Consider the following 18,439-nt stretch of genomic DNA (forward strand, 5'->3'; position numbering starts at 1 on the left):
AATGTTATTAATATAATGTTAATAATGTTATTAATATAATGTTAATAATGTTATTAATATAATGTTAATAATGTTATTAATATAATGTTAATAATGTTATTAATATAATGTTAATAATGTTATTAATAATGTTAATAATGTTATTAATATAATGTTAATAATGTTATTAATATAATGTTAATGTTATTAATATAATGTTAATAATGTTATTAATATAATGTTAATAATGTTATTAATATAATGTTAATAATGTTATTAATATAATGTTAATAATGTTATTAATATAATGTTAATAATGTTATTAAATATAATGTTAATAATGTTATTAATATAATGTTAATAATGTTATTAATATAATGTTATAAATGTTATTAATATAATGTTAATAATGTTATTAATATAATGTTAATAATGTTATTAATATAATGTTAATAATGTTATTAATATAATGTTAATAATGTTATTAATATAATTTTAATAATGTTATTAATATAATGTTAATAATGTTATTAATATAATGTTAATAATGTTATTAATATAATGTTAATGTTATTAAATATAATGTTAATAATGTTATTAAATATAATGTTAATAATGTTATTAAATATAATGTTAATGTTATTAAATATAATGTTAATAATGTTATTAAATATAATGTTAATAATGTTATTAATATAATGTTAATAATGTTATTAATATAATGTTAATGTTATTAAATATAATGTTAATGTTATTAAATATAATGTTAATGTTATTAATATAATGTTAATAATGTTATTAATATAATGTTAATAATGTTATTAATATAATGTTAATAATGTTATTAATGTAATGTTAATAATGTTATTAATATAATGTTAATAATGTTATTAATATAATGTTAATAATGTTATTAATATAATGTTAATGTTATTAATATAATGTTGAAACGTTATTAATATAATGTTAATAATGTTATTAATATAATGTTAATAATGTTATTAATATAATGTTAATAATGTTATTAATATAATGTTAATAATGTTATTAATATAATGTTAATGTTATTAAATATAATGTTAATAATGTTATTAATATAATGTTAATAATGTTATTAATATAATGTTAATAATGTTATTAATATAATGTTAATAATGTTATTAATATAATGTTAATAATGTTATTAATATAATGTTAATGTTATTAAATATAATGTTAATGTTATTAAATATAATGTTAATAATGTTATTAATATAATGTTAATAATGTTATTAATATAATGTTAATAATGTTATTAATATAATGTTAATAATGTTATTAATATAATGTTAATGTTATTAAATATAATGTTAATAATGTTATTAATATAATGTTAATAATGTTATTAATATAATGTTAATAATGTTATTAATATAATGTTAATAATGTTATTAATATAATGTTAATAATGTTATTAAATATAATGTTAATGTTATTAAATATAATGTTAATAATGTTATTAAATATAATGTTAATAATGTTATTAATATAATGTTAATAATGTTATTAATATAATGTTAATAATGTTATTAATATAATGTTAATAATGTTATTAATATAATGTTAATAATGTTATTAATATAATGTTAATAATGTTATTAATATAATGTTAATAATGTTATTAATATAATGTTAATAATGTTATTAATATAATGTTAATAATGTTATTAATATAATGTTAATAATGTTATTAATATAATGTTAATAATGTTATTAATATAATGTTAATAATGTTATTAATATAATGTTAATAATGTTATTAATATAATGTTAATGTTATTAAATATAATGTTAATAATGTTATTAATATAATGTTATTAATATAATGTTAATAATGTTATTAATATAATGTTAATAATGTTATTAATATAATGTTAATAATGTTATTAAATATAATGTTAATAATGTTATTAATATAATGTTAATAATGTTATTAATATAATGTTAATAATGTTATTAATATAATGTTAATAATGTTATTAATATAATGTTAATAATGTTATTAATATAATGTTAATAATGTTATTAAATATAATGTTAATAATGTTATTAATATAATGTTAATGTTATTAATATAATGTTAATAATGTTATTAATATAATGTTAATAATGTTATTAATATAATGTTAATAATGTTATTAATATAATGTTAATAATGTTATTAAATATAATGTTAATGTTATTAAATATAATGTTAATGTTATTAAATATAATGTTAATAATGTTATTAATATAATGTTAATAATGTTATTAATATAATGTTAATAATGTTATTAATATAATGTTAATAATGTTATTAATATAATGTTAATAATGTTATTAATATAATGTTAATAATGTTATTAATATAATGTTAATAATGTTATTAATATAATGTTAATAATGTTATTAATATAATGTTAATAATGTTATTAATATAATGTTAATAATGTTATTAATATAATGTTAATAATGTTATTAATATAATGTTAATAATGTTATTAATATAATGTTAATGTTATTAATATAATGTTAATAATGTTATTAATATAATGTTAATAATGTTATTAAATATAATGTTAATAATGTTATTAATATAATGTTAATAATGTTATTAATATAATGTTAATAATGTTATTAAATATAATGTTAATAATGTTATTAATATAATGTTAATAATGTTATTAATATAATGTTAATAATGTTATTAATATAATGTTAATAATGTTATTAATATAATGTTAATAATGTTATTAATATAATGTTAATAATGTTATTAATATAATGTTAATAATGTTATTAATATAATGTTAATGTTATTAAATATAATGTTAATAATGTTATTAATATAATGTTAATAATGTTATTAATATAATGTTAATAATGTTATTAATATAATGTTAATAATGTTATTAATATAATGTTAATAATGTTATTAATATAATGTTAATGTTATTAAATATAATGTTAATAATGTTATTAATATAATGTTAATAATGTTATTAATATAATGTTAATAATGTTATTAATATAATGTTAATAATGTGATTAATATAATGTTAATAATGTTATTAATATAATGTTAATAATGTTATTAATATAATGTTAATAATGTTATTAATATAATGTTAATAATGTTATTAATATAATGTTAATAATGTTATTAATATAATGTTAATAATGTTATTAAATATAATGTTAATAATGTTATTAATATAATGTTAATAATGTTATTAATATAATGTTAATAATGTTATTAATATAATGTTAATAATGTTATTAATATAATGTTAATGTTATTAAATATAATGTTATTAATATAATGTTAATAATGTTATTAATATAATGTTAATAATGTTATTAATATAATGTTAATAATGTTATTAATATAATGTTCATGTTATTAAATATAATGTTAATGTTATTAATATAATGTTAATGTTATTAAATATAATGTTAATAATGTTATTAATATAATGTTAATAATGTTATTTAATGTTAATAATGTTATTAATATAATGTTAATAATGTTTATTAAATATAATGTTAATAATGTTATTAATATAATGTTAATAATGTTATTAATATAATGTTAATAATGTTATTAATATAATGTTAATAATGTTATTAATATAATGTTAATAATGTTATTAATATAATGTTAATAATGTTATTAATATAATGTTAATAATGTTATTAATATAATGTTAATAATGTTATTAATATAATGTTAATAATGTTATTAATATAATGTTAATGTTATTAAATATAATGTTAATAATATAATGTTAATAATGTTATTAATATAATGTTAATAATGTTATTAATATAATGTTAATAATGTTATTAATATAATGTTAATAATGTTATTAATATAATGTTAATAATGTTATTAATATAATGTTAATAATATAATGTTAATAACGTTATTAATATAATGTTAATAATATAATGTTAATAATATAATGTTAATAATGTTATTAATATAATGTTAATAATGTTATTAATATAATGTTAATAATGTTATTAATATAATGTTAATAATGTTATTAATATAATGTTAATGTTATTTAATATAATGTTAATAATATAATGTTAATAATGTTATTAATATAATGTTAATAATGTTATTAATATAATGTTAATAATGTTATTAATATAATGTTAATAATGTTATTAATATAATGTTAATAATGTTATTAATATAATGTTAATAATGTTATTAATATAATGTTAATAATGTTATTAAATATAATGTTAATAATGTTATTAATATAATGTTAATAATGTTATTAATATAATGTTAATAATGTTATTAATATAATGTTAATAATGTTATTAATATAATGTTAATAATGTTATTAAATATAATGTTAATAATGTTATTAAATATAATGTTAATAATGTTATTAATATAATGTTAATAATGTTATTAATATAATGTTAATAATGTTATTAATATAATGTTAATAATGTTATTAATATAATGTTAATAATGTTATTAATATAATGTTAATAATGTTATTAAATGTAATGTTAATGTTATTAAATATAATGTTAATAATGTTATTAAATATAATGTTAATAATGTTATTAATATAATGTTAATAATGTTATTAATATAATGTTAATAATGTTATTAATATAATGTTAATAATGTTATTAATATAATGTTAATAATGTTATTAATATAATGTTAATAATGTTATTAATATAATGTTAATGTTATTTAATATAATGTTAATAATGTTATTAATATAATGTTAATGATGTTATTAATATAATGTTAATAATGTTATTAAATATAATGTGTTATGTTATTAAATATAATGTTAATAATGTTATTAATATAATGTTAATAATGTTATTAATATAATGTTAATAATGTTATTAATATAATGTTAATAATGTTATTAATATAATGTTAATAATGTTATTAAATATAAGGTTAATAATGTTATTAATATAATGTTAATAATGTTATTAATATAATGTTAATAATGTTATTAAATATAATGTTAATAATGTTATTAATATAATGTTAATAATGTTATTAATATAATGTTAATAATGTTATTAATATAATGTTAATAATGTTATTAATATAATGTTAATAATGTTATTAATATAATGTTAATAATGTTATTAATATATTGTTAATGTTATTAATATAATGTTAATAATGTTATTAATATAATGTCAATAATGTTATTAATATAATGTTAATAATGTTATTAATATAATGTTAATAATGTTATTAATATAATGTTAATAATGTTATTAATATAATGTTCATGTTATTAAATATAATGTTAATAATGTTATTAATATAATGTTAATAATGTTATTAATATAATGTTAATAATGTTTTTAATATAATGTTAATAATGTTATTAATATAATGTTAATAATGTTATTAATATAATGTTAATAATGTTATTAATATAATGTTAATAATGTTATTAATATAATGTTAATAATGTTATTAATATAATGTTAATAATGTTATTAATATAATGTTAATAATGTTATTAATATAATGTTAATAATGTTATTAATATAATGTTAATAATGTTATTAATATAATGTTAATGTTATTAAATATAATGTTATTAATATAATGTTAATAATGTTATTAATATAATGTTAATAATGTTATTAATATAATGTTAATAATGTTATTAATATAATGTTCATGTTATTAAATATAATGTTAATAATGTTATTAATATAATGTTAATGTTATTAAATATAATGTTAATAATGTTATTAATATAATGTTAATAATGTTATTTAATGTTAATAATGTTATTAATATAATGTTAATAATGTTATTAAATATAATGTTAATAATGTTATTAATATAATGTTAATAATGTTATTAATATAATGTTAATAATGTTATTAAATATAATGTTAATAATGTTATTAATATAATGTTAATAATGTTATTAATATAATGTTAATAATGTTATTAATATAATGTTAATAATGTTATTAATATAATGTTAATAATGTTATTAATATAATGTTAATAATGTTATTAATATAATGTTAATAATGTTATTAATATAATGTTAATAATGTTATTAATATAATGTTAATAATGTTATTAATATAATGTTAATGTTATTAAATATAATGTTAATAATATAATGTTAATAATGTTATTAATATAATGTTAATAATGTTATTAATATAATGTTAATAATGTTATTAATATAATGTTAATAATGTTATTAATATAATGTTAATAATGTTATTAATATAATGTTAATAATATAATGTTAATAACGTTATTAATATAATGTTAATAATATAATGTTAATAATGTTATTAATATAATGTTAATAATGTTATTAATATAATGTTAATAATGTTATTAATATAATGTTAATGTTATTTAATATAATGTTAATAATATAATGTTTATAATGTTATTAATATAATGTTAATAATGTTATTAATATAATGTTAATAATGTTATTAATATAATGTTAATAATGTTATTAATATAATGTTAATAATGTTATTAATATAATGTTATTAATATAATGTTAATAATGTTATTAATATAATGTTAATAATGTTATTAATATAATGTTAATAATGGTATTAAATATAATGTTAATAATGTAGTTAATATAATGTTAATAATGTTATTAATATAATGTTAATAATGTTATTAAATATAATGTTAATAATGTTATTAATATAATGTTAATAATGTTATTAATATAATGTTAATAATGTTATTAATATAATGTTAATAATGTTATTAATATAATGTTAATAATGTTATTAAATATAATGTTAATAATGTTATTAAATATAATGTTAATAATGTTATTAATATAATGTTAATAATGTTATTAATATAATGTTAATAATGTTATTAATATAATGTTAATAATGTTATTAATATAATGTTAATAATGTTATTAATATAATGTTAATAATGTTATTAATATAATGTTAATAATGTTATTAAATATAATGTTAATAATGTTATTAAATATAATGTTAATAATGTTATTAATATAATGTTAATAATGTTATTAATATAATGTTAATAATGTTATTAATATAATGTTAATAATGTTATTAATATAATGTTAATAATGTTATTGATATAATGTTAATAATGTTATTAATATAATGTTAATGTTATTAAATATAATGTTAATAATGTTATTAATATAATGTTAATAATGTTATTAATATAATGTTAATAATGTTATTAATATAATGTTAATAATGTTATTAAATATAATGTGTTATGTTATTAAATATAATGTTAATAATGTTATTAATATAATGTTAGTAATGTTATTAATATAATGTTAATAATGTTATTAATATAATGTTAATAATGTTATTAATATAATGTTAATAATGTTATTAAATATAATGTTAATAATGTTATTAATATAATGTTAATAATGTTATTAATATAATGTTAATAATGTTATTAAATATAATGTTAATAATGTTATTAATATAATGTTAATAATGTTATTAATATAATGTTAATAATGTTATTAATATAATGTTAATAATGTTATTAATATAATGTTAATAATGTTATTAATATAATGTTAATGTTATTAATATAATGTTAATAATGTTATTAATATAATGTCAATAATGTTATTAATATAATGTTAATAATGTTATTAATATAATGTTAATAATGTTATTAATATAATGTTAATAATGTTATTAATATAATGTTAATAATGTTATTAATATAATGTTCATGTTATTAAATATAATGTTAATAATGTTATTAATATAATGTTAATAATGTTATTAATATAATGTTAATAATGTTTTTAATATAATGTTAATAATGTTATTAATATAATGTTAATAATGTTATTAATATAATGTTAATAATGTTATTAATATAATGTTAATAATGTTATTAATATAATGTTAATAATGTTATTAATATAATGTTAATAATGTTATTAATATAATGTTAATAATGTTATTAATATAATGTTAATAATGTTATTAATATAATGTTAATAATGTTATTAATATAATGTTAATAATGTTATTAATATAATGTTAATGTTATTAAATGTAATGTTAATAATGTTATTAATATAATGTTAATAATGTTATTTAATGTTAATAATGTTATTAATATAATGTTAATAATGTTATTAATATAATGTTAATAATGTTATTAATATAATGTTAATAATGTTATTAATATAATGTTAATAATGTTATTAATATAATGTTAATAATGTTATTAATATAATGTTAATAATGTTATTAATATAATGTTAATAATGTTATTAATATAATGTTAATAATGTTATTAAATATAATGTTAATAATGTTATTAATATAATGTTAATAATGTTATTAATATAATGTTAATAATGTTATTAATATAATGTTAATAATGTTATTAATATAATGTTAATAATGTTATTAATATAATGTTAATAATGTTATTAATATAATGTTAATGTTATTAATATAATGTTAATAATGTTATTTAATGTTAATAATGTTAATAATATAATGTTAATAATGTTATTTAATGTTAATAATGTTATTAATATAATGTTAATAATGTTATTAATATAATGTTAATAATGTTATTAATATAATGTTAATAATGTTATTAATATAATGTTAATAATGTTATTAATATAATGTTAATAATGTTATTAATATAATGTTAATAATGTTATTAATATAATGTTAATAATGTTATTAATATAATGTTAATAATGTTATTAATATAATGTTAATAATGTTATTAATATAATGTTAATAATGTTATTAATATAATGTTAATGTTATTAAATATAATGTTAATAATATAATGTTAATAATGTTATTAATATAATGTTAATAATGTTATTAATATAATGTTAATAATGTTATTAATATAATGTTAATAATGTTATTAATATAATGTTAATAATGTTATTAATATAATGTTAATAATGTTATTAATATAATGTTAATAATGTTATTAATATAATGTTAATAATGTTATTAATATAATGTTAATAATGTTATTAATATAATGTTAATAATGTTATTAATATAATGTTAATAATGTTATTAATATAATGTTAATAATGTTATTAATATAATGTTAATAATGTTATTAATATAATGTTAATAATGTTATTAAATATAATGTTAATAATGTTATTAATATAATGTTAATAATGTTATTAATATAATGTTAATAATGTTATTAATATAATGTTAATAATGTTATTAATATAATGTTAATAATGTTATTAATATAATGTTAATAATGTTATTAATATAATGTTAATAATGTTATTAATATAATGTTAATAATATAATGTTAATAATGTTATTAAATATAATGTTAATAATGTTATTAATATAATGTTAATAATGTTATTAATATAATGTTAATAATGTTATTAATATAATGTTAATAATGTTATTAAATATAATGTTAATAATGTTATTAATATAATGTTAATAATGTTATTAATATAATGTTAATAATGTTATTAATATAATGTTAATAATGTTATTAATATAATGTTAATGTTATTAATATAATGTTAATAATGTTATTAAATATAATGTTAATAATGTTATTAAATATAATGTTAATAATGTTATTAAATATAATGTTAATAATGTTATTAAATATAATGTTAATAATGTTATTAAATATAATGTTAATGTTATTAATATAATGTTAATAATGTTATTAATATAATGTTAATAATGTTATTAATATAATGTTAATAATGTTATTAATATAATGTTAATGTTATTAAATATAATGTTAATAATGTTATTAAATATAATGTTAATAATGTTGATAAATAAGATTAATAAATAATGTTGATATATAATGTTGATATATAATGTCAATATATAATGTGCTGATTTTATTCACAAAATAACCATAAAACGTTCTGTCCATTCTTAAAGAAAAACCATAGATATTCCTGATCACTCATGTGACATGCGGCTCGACATTTTCATGGAGGAAAAGCACGCCTTTCTAATTCACCAATGCTGGCTCCTTCTGCCGCAATACCTGTTGCACATGTGTCAGTTGCTGCAAGTGTAGGTTTCCAATAACCGTTTGGTCCATTAGTAGCAGTTCATAATGAAACACTTGATGACTTGTCGGCTAAACATAAAGCATAATTTTGTGTGGGTGCATCGGCCGTCTTGCGGTGTGATGGACAGCATCCTGAAGAGACAACCAATGTCTGAAATGCTTGGGAGTTTCGTACAGAACCAACTTTTCATCACTGGTAAGCATTTGATTGAATAAAGACGCGGTACGGTGGAAAGAAAGCAAACATTTGCAAACAAAATCTCTGGACATTTGTCAAGCTTATATCTGATGGCCGAGCATGGTGATCATGTTTTTTATAACATCTGATGTTCATTCTTCCGACTGTCTGAAACAATTGCTACACGCATTTCGTATATATTTCAGCTTCATTCAATAGCTAATCAAAAAATGAACCAAACCTTTTTGGTTACTTCATATTTCAAAACTTATTTTTATATCACTATTATTTTTTTCACAATAGAAGTCACTATTTTATAGGGTTTATTTATTTTTTTTTTAGGTGTTATTGAGGTTTATAGAGTTTTTATATATATATATATATATATATATATTTTTTGTTTCGGTGTTAGTAATGTTTATAGATTTTATATTATTTCTTTTTTTGTTTAGGTGTTAATGAGTGAAGATTACGTCATTGTTCGTGGTTATCCTGGAACAGGTAAGCCAAGAATGGTTCAATGTGTTGTAAAAGAAAAAAATTGTTTTGAAAAATTTAGAAACATGTCTGCGATTTTGACCAATATTTTGGAGACTAACAAACACTACATTCTGATATCGTTATTTTTATGCTGCTCAGCTTTCCAATATTGATTTTGTGATTTATGTCGCAAAATATTTCTTTTCTTTTTATCCACATTTGGTGATTCATATCACGATGAAACTAACCGTATAAAAAATAAATATTCATATCACGATGAAAACTAACCGTATAAAAATAAATGTAGAGAGATTGAACACTGCCATATAATGGCGGCGATTAGCATATGTGCACTGCTACGAACACTTGTTTTGGGTGAGAGAACCAGTGTTCGATGAATAATCAACCATGTAAATACAAGCATCTGTCTGTGACTTCCATCAGCTGCCTCAAATCTTCAGAATCACAGTTGGCATCATGTGCGATTTTCTGGATGTACGTGGCTCTAGGTTGTCCTATGCTCGTGCGCCCATTCCATGGAGTCCACAATACATTTGTCACTAGCTCTTGCTTGCTCCTCTGGAAGTGACCGGCCAATCATAGACATTGCTCCCTGATGGAAGTAGATATGGCAGGTAGGTTACCATAAAGTTGCTGCTTTGTTGAATGATCTTGCCAAGATATATTTAACACTGTTCATAGTATACAGGTGTACGTGCCATCTAGATTTCTTTCCAATCTTTTGGTGAGTGCAACTATGGTGTGTTATAAATGCTAATAAAACTTAAAGCTTGCTCTCTGGCACACATCAACCAAGTTTTCTTGATCAAAAATAGAAATAGCTAGAGTTGACAGCTTCACTTATTTAAAAAGCTTCAAAAACAAGGAATGCAGTATGTGACTATGAGTGCAGGATAGCAGTATTTAACCAGTTTTGCAAGATTTGAAAAACAAAAATTCAGATCTAAATTAAAATCTTATACCAGCAATGTCTTTTCTACACTGTTTGATGGAAGTGAAATTTGGCATCTCAAAATCAACCAAGAAGGAAATTAGATGCGTTTGATTCTGAAAGATTCTATGGATTACATGGAGTAATTGAATTTCCAACCAAGAAGTCAGAAATTGCATGAACCTTTAAACGACATCTAGGCTGGCTTAGAGATACCTTAAGATTGGCCCCAAGGAGAATTATGAACCAATTACTCTAATGAAAAAAGAAGTGGAAGATCAAAAATGAACTGATAGCAACTGTGAATCTGGTTTTTGATTCAAAATGATGGTTCACTTTGACCGTCTCATACATTACATGACGTAGGACATCCTAAGTTTAAGCATTGGTGTGTTTGAAACGGATATTCGTTAGAAAGCGTTATGGTTTAATGCTTGTGTCGTGATTGTACCCTGTTTGATTCATAACAGTGGTTGTTTTTAACGTAACACATCATTCAAATGATGATGATGATATAAAGTGAATATGATGATGATGGTCAACATCATCATATTCACTTTAACATCCATTTTGCTGGCATGTGTTGGACGACTTCAAAAAGTTGACAAACAAACAAATCTATTTATGGCCAGATCTTTATCACTTTCTCAAGTCAATTGTTATTTCTTTCCAAGTTTTCTTTAAAATGGTTCTACAGAAAAAAATCCATGCGATTTTCATAAAGTACTAACCTTTACACACAAAAATAAAATAAGTTTGTTGTGCAACTACTACATTATCTCTTTGTGTTTTCTTATGATGAATCCAAGGATGTGTATTCCAACTAGTATTGAATAATTATGTATTTTTTTTTTACTTTGTAGGAAAAACTTCAACTATTGTTGCTTTGATCAAAGTTTTAACAAATCTTGGATTGTCAATTCTTCTCGCAAGTTATACTCATTCAGCAGTCGATAACATTCTACTCAAGCTGAAAAAGGTTTGTACGTAAAAACAATGTTGACTTTTATGTTTTTTGTGGGTTTGAATTTTTGAGAATGATTCGTTCGTCGTATTGGATTTTTCGGACTACTGTTCTCATCTTGAGTATGATTTTCACAACGTTTCGGTTAATGTGATATTAGACCTTCCACGGGTGTCTCTTATCAAACTCAAGAATCTTTCTGTCAAACTTGGGAATTTGGAACGGAACCATTTATTTAATCCATGGAGATAACATACTCTTGTTCCATCAACCATGATTGGGTAGAAGTCCATAGTAATTTGTAATTGTATTTTCAGTCCTCCCATACTGAGGATTGAACCTTTAACCTTCAGAAGAATTAAACTTTTACAACTGAATTTTACCAAGTAGTTTAATCCTTGCACCACAGTTCTTTGCCCCTCGTAAATTGAATAAAGGGTTCCATTCAAAATTCCGTGCAGATTCTTGAGTTTGACAGGAAGGTTCTTGAGTTCAACAAGATACACCCGAAGAAAGTCAGAGGTTACATTGAATGAAAAGTTGTGAAAATAACGCTCAATTGAAAGGATGCCGAATAGACTTTGTTGAAAATTTAAAAATTGCTTAACATTTTACATGACACTTTCGAACAATCTTTGCTGCTGCATCTTTAAAAAATGTAAAAACTGACGTGGAAGCCATTTTAACACCTTTTTCAACACTATTTTTTTTTGTGTACAAATCTCAATTGTCTTAAAATTAATTTTTCCTAAAAGACAATTTTCATTCATAATTCTGATTGGTCAGCTGATACGTTGGTTCAACCAATGAAAATTCATTCTGTCTATTAGATGAAGAATATGAATCATCATTTGAAACAACTTGCCATGAACTATGAAATACAGATTCAGTCATTACTCTTGATAACTAACTCCATCGGCATCACAAAAACACATTGCTGCATTAATAGTTGCTCTTCTCACAAATGTTAAGCAACCAACTTCTGACTTTTTAAACAACATAGGTTGATATGCTGTAAAACCAATCAATCAATCAACAACTTGTGACTTTTAAACAACATTGCTGTGTAAGAATCGACAAAATAATTCAGTTTTCTTTTTGTTGCTGTAGTGTGATGTATTTATGACTCAACAAATCAATAATTGTAATCAGCAGTAACGTGCAGAGAACCTTTTTCAGGCAGGTGCACAAGTGAAAGAAATGGCAAAAATATAGTAATAAACATCGTCTTAGTGTGGCACAACCCTATAATACATTCCTCTAAAAAAGGCACTTTTGAAACGAGTAAAAGGGGCAGGTTATTATAGCACCCCTAGCAATCTCCCTCTGCACGTCTCTGGCAATAAATTCTGATCAAGTAAAACGGTTGTTTAGACTTTTTGCCTATTAAAAATGGGCAAAAGTTATAGCCTGTTGACTTAGAATTGGTTCTTTATGCAAAATTGTTGAATATCCAAAAGCTGCTTGTTTCAGATTACTTGTGTTTGGAATTCCATCCCTGCTTCCCCCATCTGTACAAACATGCAGACATTTAAATGTAATTTGAACAAACATTTTGCTGCATAACTCCGCACCCAGGTTGCCCTGCAATAATTCTGGTCCTTACCATAGTAATCTTTCTCTTCAGTGATGTGGGATGGGCAGAAGTATAGAAAAACGAAAATGAAATGTTTAAAATGTTCAACATTCTTCATCGATGGATTTTGTTTCTATTTTAGGAAAAAGTGGACTTTTTACGACTTGGAAGAAAAGACCGGATCCATCCTGAAATCTATCCATTCTCCGAGGATTTCTTGATAAAGTCTGTGACTAATGTGAATGAATTGAAAGAAATGTATGAATCAAAGGTTTGTATGGAAATGTTTTGTTTCTTAAAACAAAAAAAATAATCAAATGATTGATTTAAATGATATAGACGTATTCTAACCATTAAATGTTCATTATCAATCGTTTTGCTATTAATTTTACGTTGTAAATCTGAACACCTGGCATAATGAATAAAAGCTTTGCTCAAGTCTAACGTAAACAAGTTTTTGATGAACTGTTCCATATAAGTTAACACATTTACCGAATTTCCATCGTTAATGATTACTACATTGTTCAATTTCTACTGTACACTCTTTGACCCTTATCCTCGAGTGGCCTCTTGGCCTTGATAAGTGGTGATGCCTATGTAAAAGAAAAAAAGTTTTAGCTGACGAAAGAAAAGTATAACAGAATTATTTGTATTATTTTGATTCTTCAAACTCCTGTTCTCATCGTTCTCATGTTATTTCTATGTTTAGTTAAAAAAAAAAAAACTTGGAAGAATGCAATGGAAAGTAAAGATCTGAAATTGAATGTTATCGCAACCAAAGTGATGAGCAGTGATTGTAGTTTTGGAAAATTCCCAAAAGAAGAAAGTTTTTCTTGTTCAGTTTGTGGAAATGAGGTTGGGAGCAACTCTATTTTTTTTTTTTGTGTGTGTGATATTTGTAAGCATTATGTACACGAGAATGGCAGTGGAAGGTGCTTCTTCGTTATGAGAGCGAAAACCGAAATATTGAATTCCACTTAAAAACCAATGGTATCTACCTAATTGTCATGTCGAAATTAGTAACATATCTAAAACTCATGAAAAACAAAATAGAAAATTAATTTTTAATAAAAATTGTTTTCGAAGAAAATTAGTGAATATGGAGTTTTGCTAAATTGACATAAGATTTTCCAAGTTTTCAGAAAATTACCTTCCTTGTTATGATTCGAGCTCTCCTGTTTATTTAAAAAAATTTTTTTTAGCAAAACTCAATTTTCACTAATTTTCTTTGAAAACTTTTCATTAATAATTAATTTTCTGTCTTATTGTTGTTCATAATTTTTGGATATGTTAATTACTGTGACATTACAATTCAGTTGATACCATTGGTTTTACTTGAAATTCAATTTTTCAAATTGCACTCCAATAACAAAGAAGTACCCAGTGAAATTCCTGAAAGGTTGAGATAACCAATTTGAGTACAAGAAGTGTATGACAATCGAAATCTCTTGAAAGTCATCTGATGAAATGTCATGTTGAATATGATGTTCTCAATTTTACCGGTTTTTTTTTTGTTTTTATTTCCCATTTCTAACATGGACTGAATCTCTTTTTCTGATTCGTCAATCTTACAAGTCGCCGCACGATAACATATTGGACATGATTTGTCTTATCAATAGCTAAAGCAAAGTGGGGCTTTCACCAAGCATTAGTAATTAAGTGACCAGATTTACACACACTTTAACACTCCCATAGTCTGTGTTCGTATCCATTTGACCCTGCATTCCACTTATAAATAAAACAGAAGTCACATGTTCATGTGACACAATAAAAAAAATGAGGATACTTATTTAGAATTAAGCCTATTTTAAAAACAAAAATACAGAGAAATCTTAAAACTTTATGGTGTATATACCTGTCATGGAACGAAAATAACATATTCCAAAAATCATGTAAATTGATCACATTTTTTTTTTTTTTTATTTTTTAAGAAAATCAAATTTTATGAAAAACTGAGATTATGTTTTGATCCAACATTATGTAGTCATAAATAAGAGAAAGACAACTCAATTAGAACTCATGAGATCAAAATCAGCCTTGTAATAGCTACAATTTCCTATTAAAATCACTAAAAATTGTAAAAAAAAAAAAAAAAAAATGAGTTTAAATATGGAAATAGGTACTTGATTAATTTATGTGATTTTTGGAATATGACTTCTGTTACAGTTACGTACATCATATGGTTTAAAAAAAATAATAGTTTGAATTCTAAATAAGCACAAAATTGGATTTGATTAAAAATATCATTTTGCTATTTCTTTAACAGCGTGTTGTAGCCACAACTTGTTTAGGAAGCAACCATGTCATTTTTTCTGCGAAAAATCAAATGTTTGATGTGTGCATTGTGGACGAAGCTTCGCAAGTGACTCAATTGGCTTGCATTGGACCACTTTTTGCAGCTAAGAAGTTCATTCTTGTCGGAGATTCTAAACAATTACCTCCAGTTGTCCAAAGTAAAGAAGCTAAGTAAGTACTTTAGATTCTTAGATAAATCATGTGAATTGATCAAATAGTTTTATTTTTAAATAAAAAAAATCACTTTTTATGAGTAAGAGAAAATCTGCTGTTTTGTCCACCATTTTGAAAAAAATCTAAAGAAACAAAGGGAGATAACTCGACAATAGTTTATACTTGATTTATGTTGTAATGCTTACGAATTCGCATTAATTGCTTAAAAATGATTTCCTTTATGAAAATCATCATTGTGTGAATCTGAAGATTCTATTGTTGGCATTGGTTTCCCTGATATTTTTCTACTTAGAATTTTTTCTAGAAAGACATCAGGTACTTACGGGACTGACCACGTGATGGTTGCCAACACCATAAGTGAAAGTGATTTTTGTAGAACGAACTGGATTCGAACCTGGGACACTCAGGTTGTCAGTCCGTGTCGTTGATCACTGTCACCTTCTTTTATAAAAATAAAATTACTTGATCAATTACTTACTTTTTGGAACATGATGTTTTTGTTTTGTCATGGCTACATATATCATACAGATTTTTTTTTTTTAATATACGATGATTCTGAACAAAAACCAAATGATTAAATAATAAAAAAAAATGTTCAGTAGACTTTTTGTCTTCATTTACATATGTTTATGCTAAAACTTCATCTATGTTTATTAAAACTTTAATTATGTTTATACTAAAACTTTAATTATGTTTATATTAAAACTTTAATTATGTTTATACTAAAACTTTATTATGTTTATTAAAACTTTATTTATGTTTATTAAAACTTTATTTATGTTTATTAAAACTTTATTTATGTTTATTAAAACTTTATTTATGTTTATTAAAACTTTATTTATGTTTATTAACACTTTATTTATGTTTATACTAAAACTTTAATTATGTTTATACTAAAACTTTAATTATGTTTATACTAAAACTTTATTTATGTTTATACTAAAACTTTATTTATGTTCATACTAAAACTTTATGTTTATACTAAAACTTTAATAATGTTTATACTAAAACTTTAATTATGTTTATACTAAAACTTTATTTATGTTTATACTAAAACTTTAATTATGTTTATACTAAAACTTTATTTATGTTTATACTAAAACTTTATTTATGTTTATACTAAAACTTTATTTATGTTTATACTAAAACTTTATTTATGTTTATACTAAAACTTTATTTATGTTCATACTAAAACTTTATTTATGTTTATACTAAAACTTTATTTATGTTTATACTAAAACTTTATTTATGTTTATACTAAAACTTTATTTATGTTTATACTAAAACTTTAATTATGTTTATACTAAAACTTTAATTATGTTTATACTAAAACTTTATTTATGTTTATACTAAAACTTTATTTATGTTTATACTAAAACTTTATTTATGTTTATACTAAAACTTTATTTATGTTTATACTAAAACTTTATTTATGTTTATACTAAAACTTTATTTATGTTTATATTAAAACTTTATTTATGTTTATACTAAAACTTTATTTATGTTTATGCTAAAACTTTAATTATGTTTATACTAAAACTTTAATTATGTTTATACTAAAACTTTAATTATGTTTATACTAAAACTTTATTTATGTTTATATTAAAACTTTATTTATGTTTATATTAAAACTTTATTTATGTTTATACTAAAACTTTATTTATGTTTATATTAAAACTTTATTTATGTTTATACTAAAACTTTATTTATGTTTATACTAAAACTTT

At 18.7% G+C, this 18,439-nt stretch overlaps 1 protein-coding gene across 1 annotated transcript in view; it reads left to right on the plus strand.

Annotated features, from left to right (window-relative positions):
• The window catches only part of LOC145279699 (DNA replication ATP-dependent helicase/nuclease DNA2-like), a 190,058-nt gene that overhangs the window by 139,118 nt on the left and 32,501 nt on the right, over window positions 1-18,439 (plus strand). Inside the window, exons 23-26 of the mRNA XM_080130983.1 lie at window positions 10,724-10,772; window positions 12,567-12,682; window positions 14,386-14,514; window positions 16,510-16,709. Of these exons, the coding sequence (XP_079987109.1) occupies window positions 10,724-10,772; window positions 12,567-12,682; window positions 14,386-14,514; window positions 16,510-16,709 (494 nt within the window). The remainder of the gene's footprint in view (window positions 1-10,723; window positions 10,773-12,566; window positions 12,683-14,385; window positions 14,515-16,509; window positions 16,710-18,439) is intronic.

The sequence above is a fragment of the Euprymna scolopes genome, chromosome 1 (assembly GCF_053919585.1).
Source record: "Euprymna scolopes isolate OS-2025 chromosome 1, ASM5391958v1, whole genome shotgun sequence".
NCBI classification, from domain to species: Eukaryota; Metazoa; Mollusca; class Cephalopoda; order Sepiida; family Sepiolidae; genus Euprymna; species Euprymna scolopes.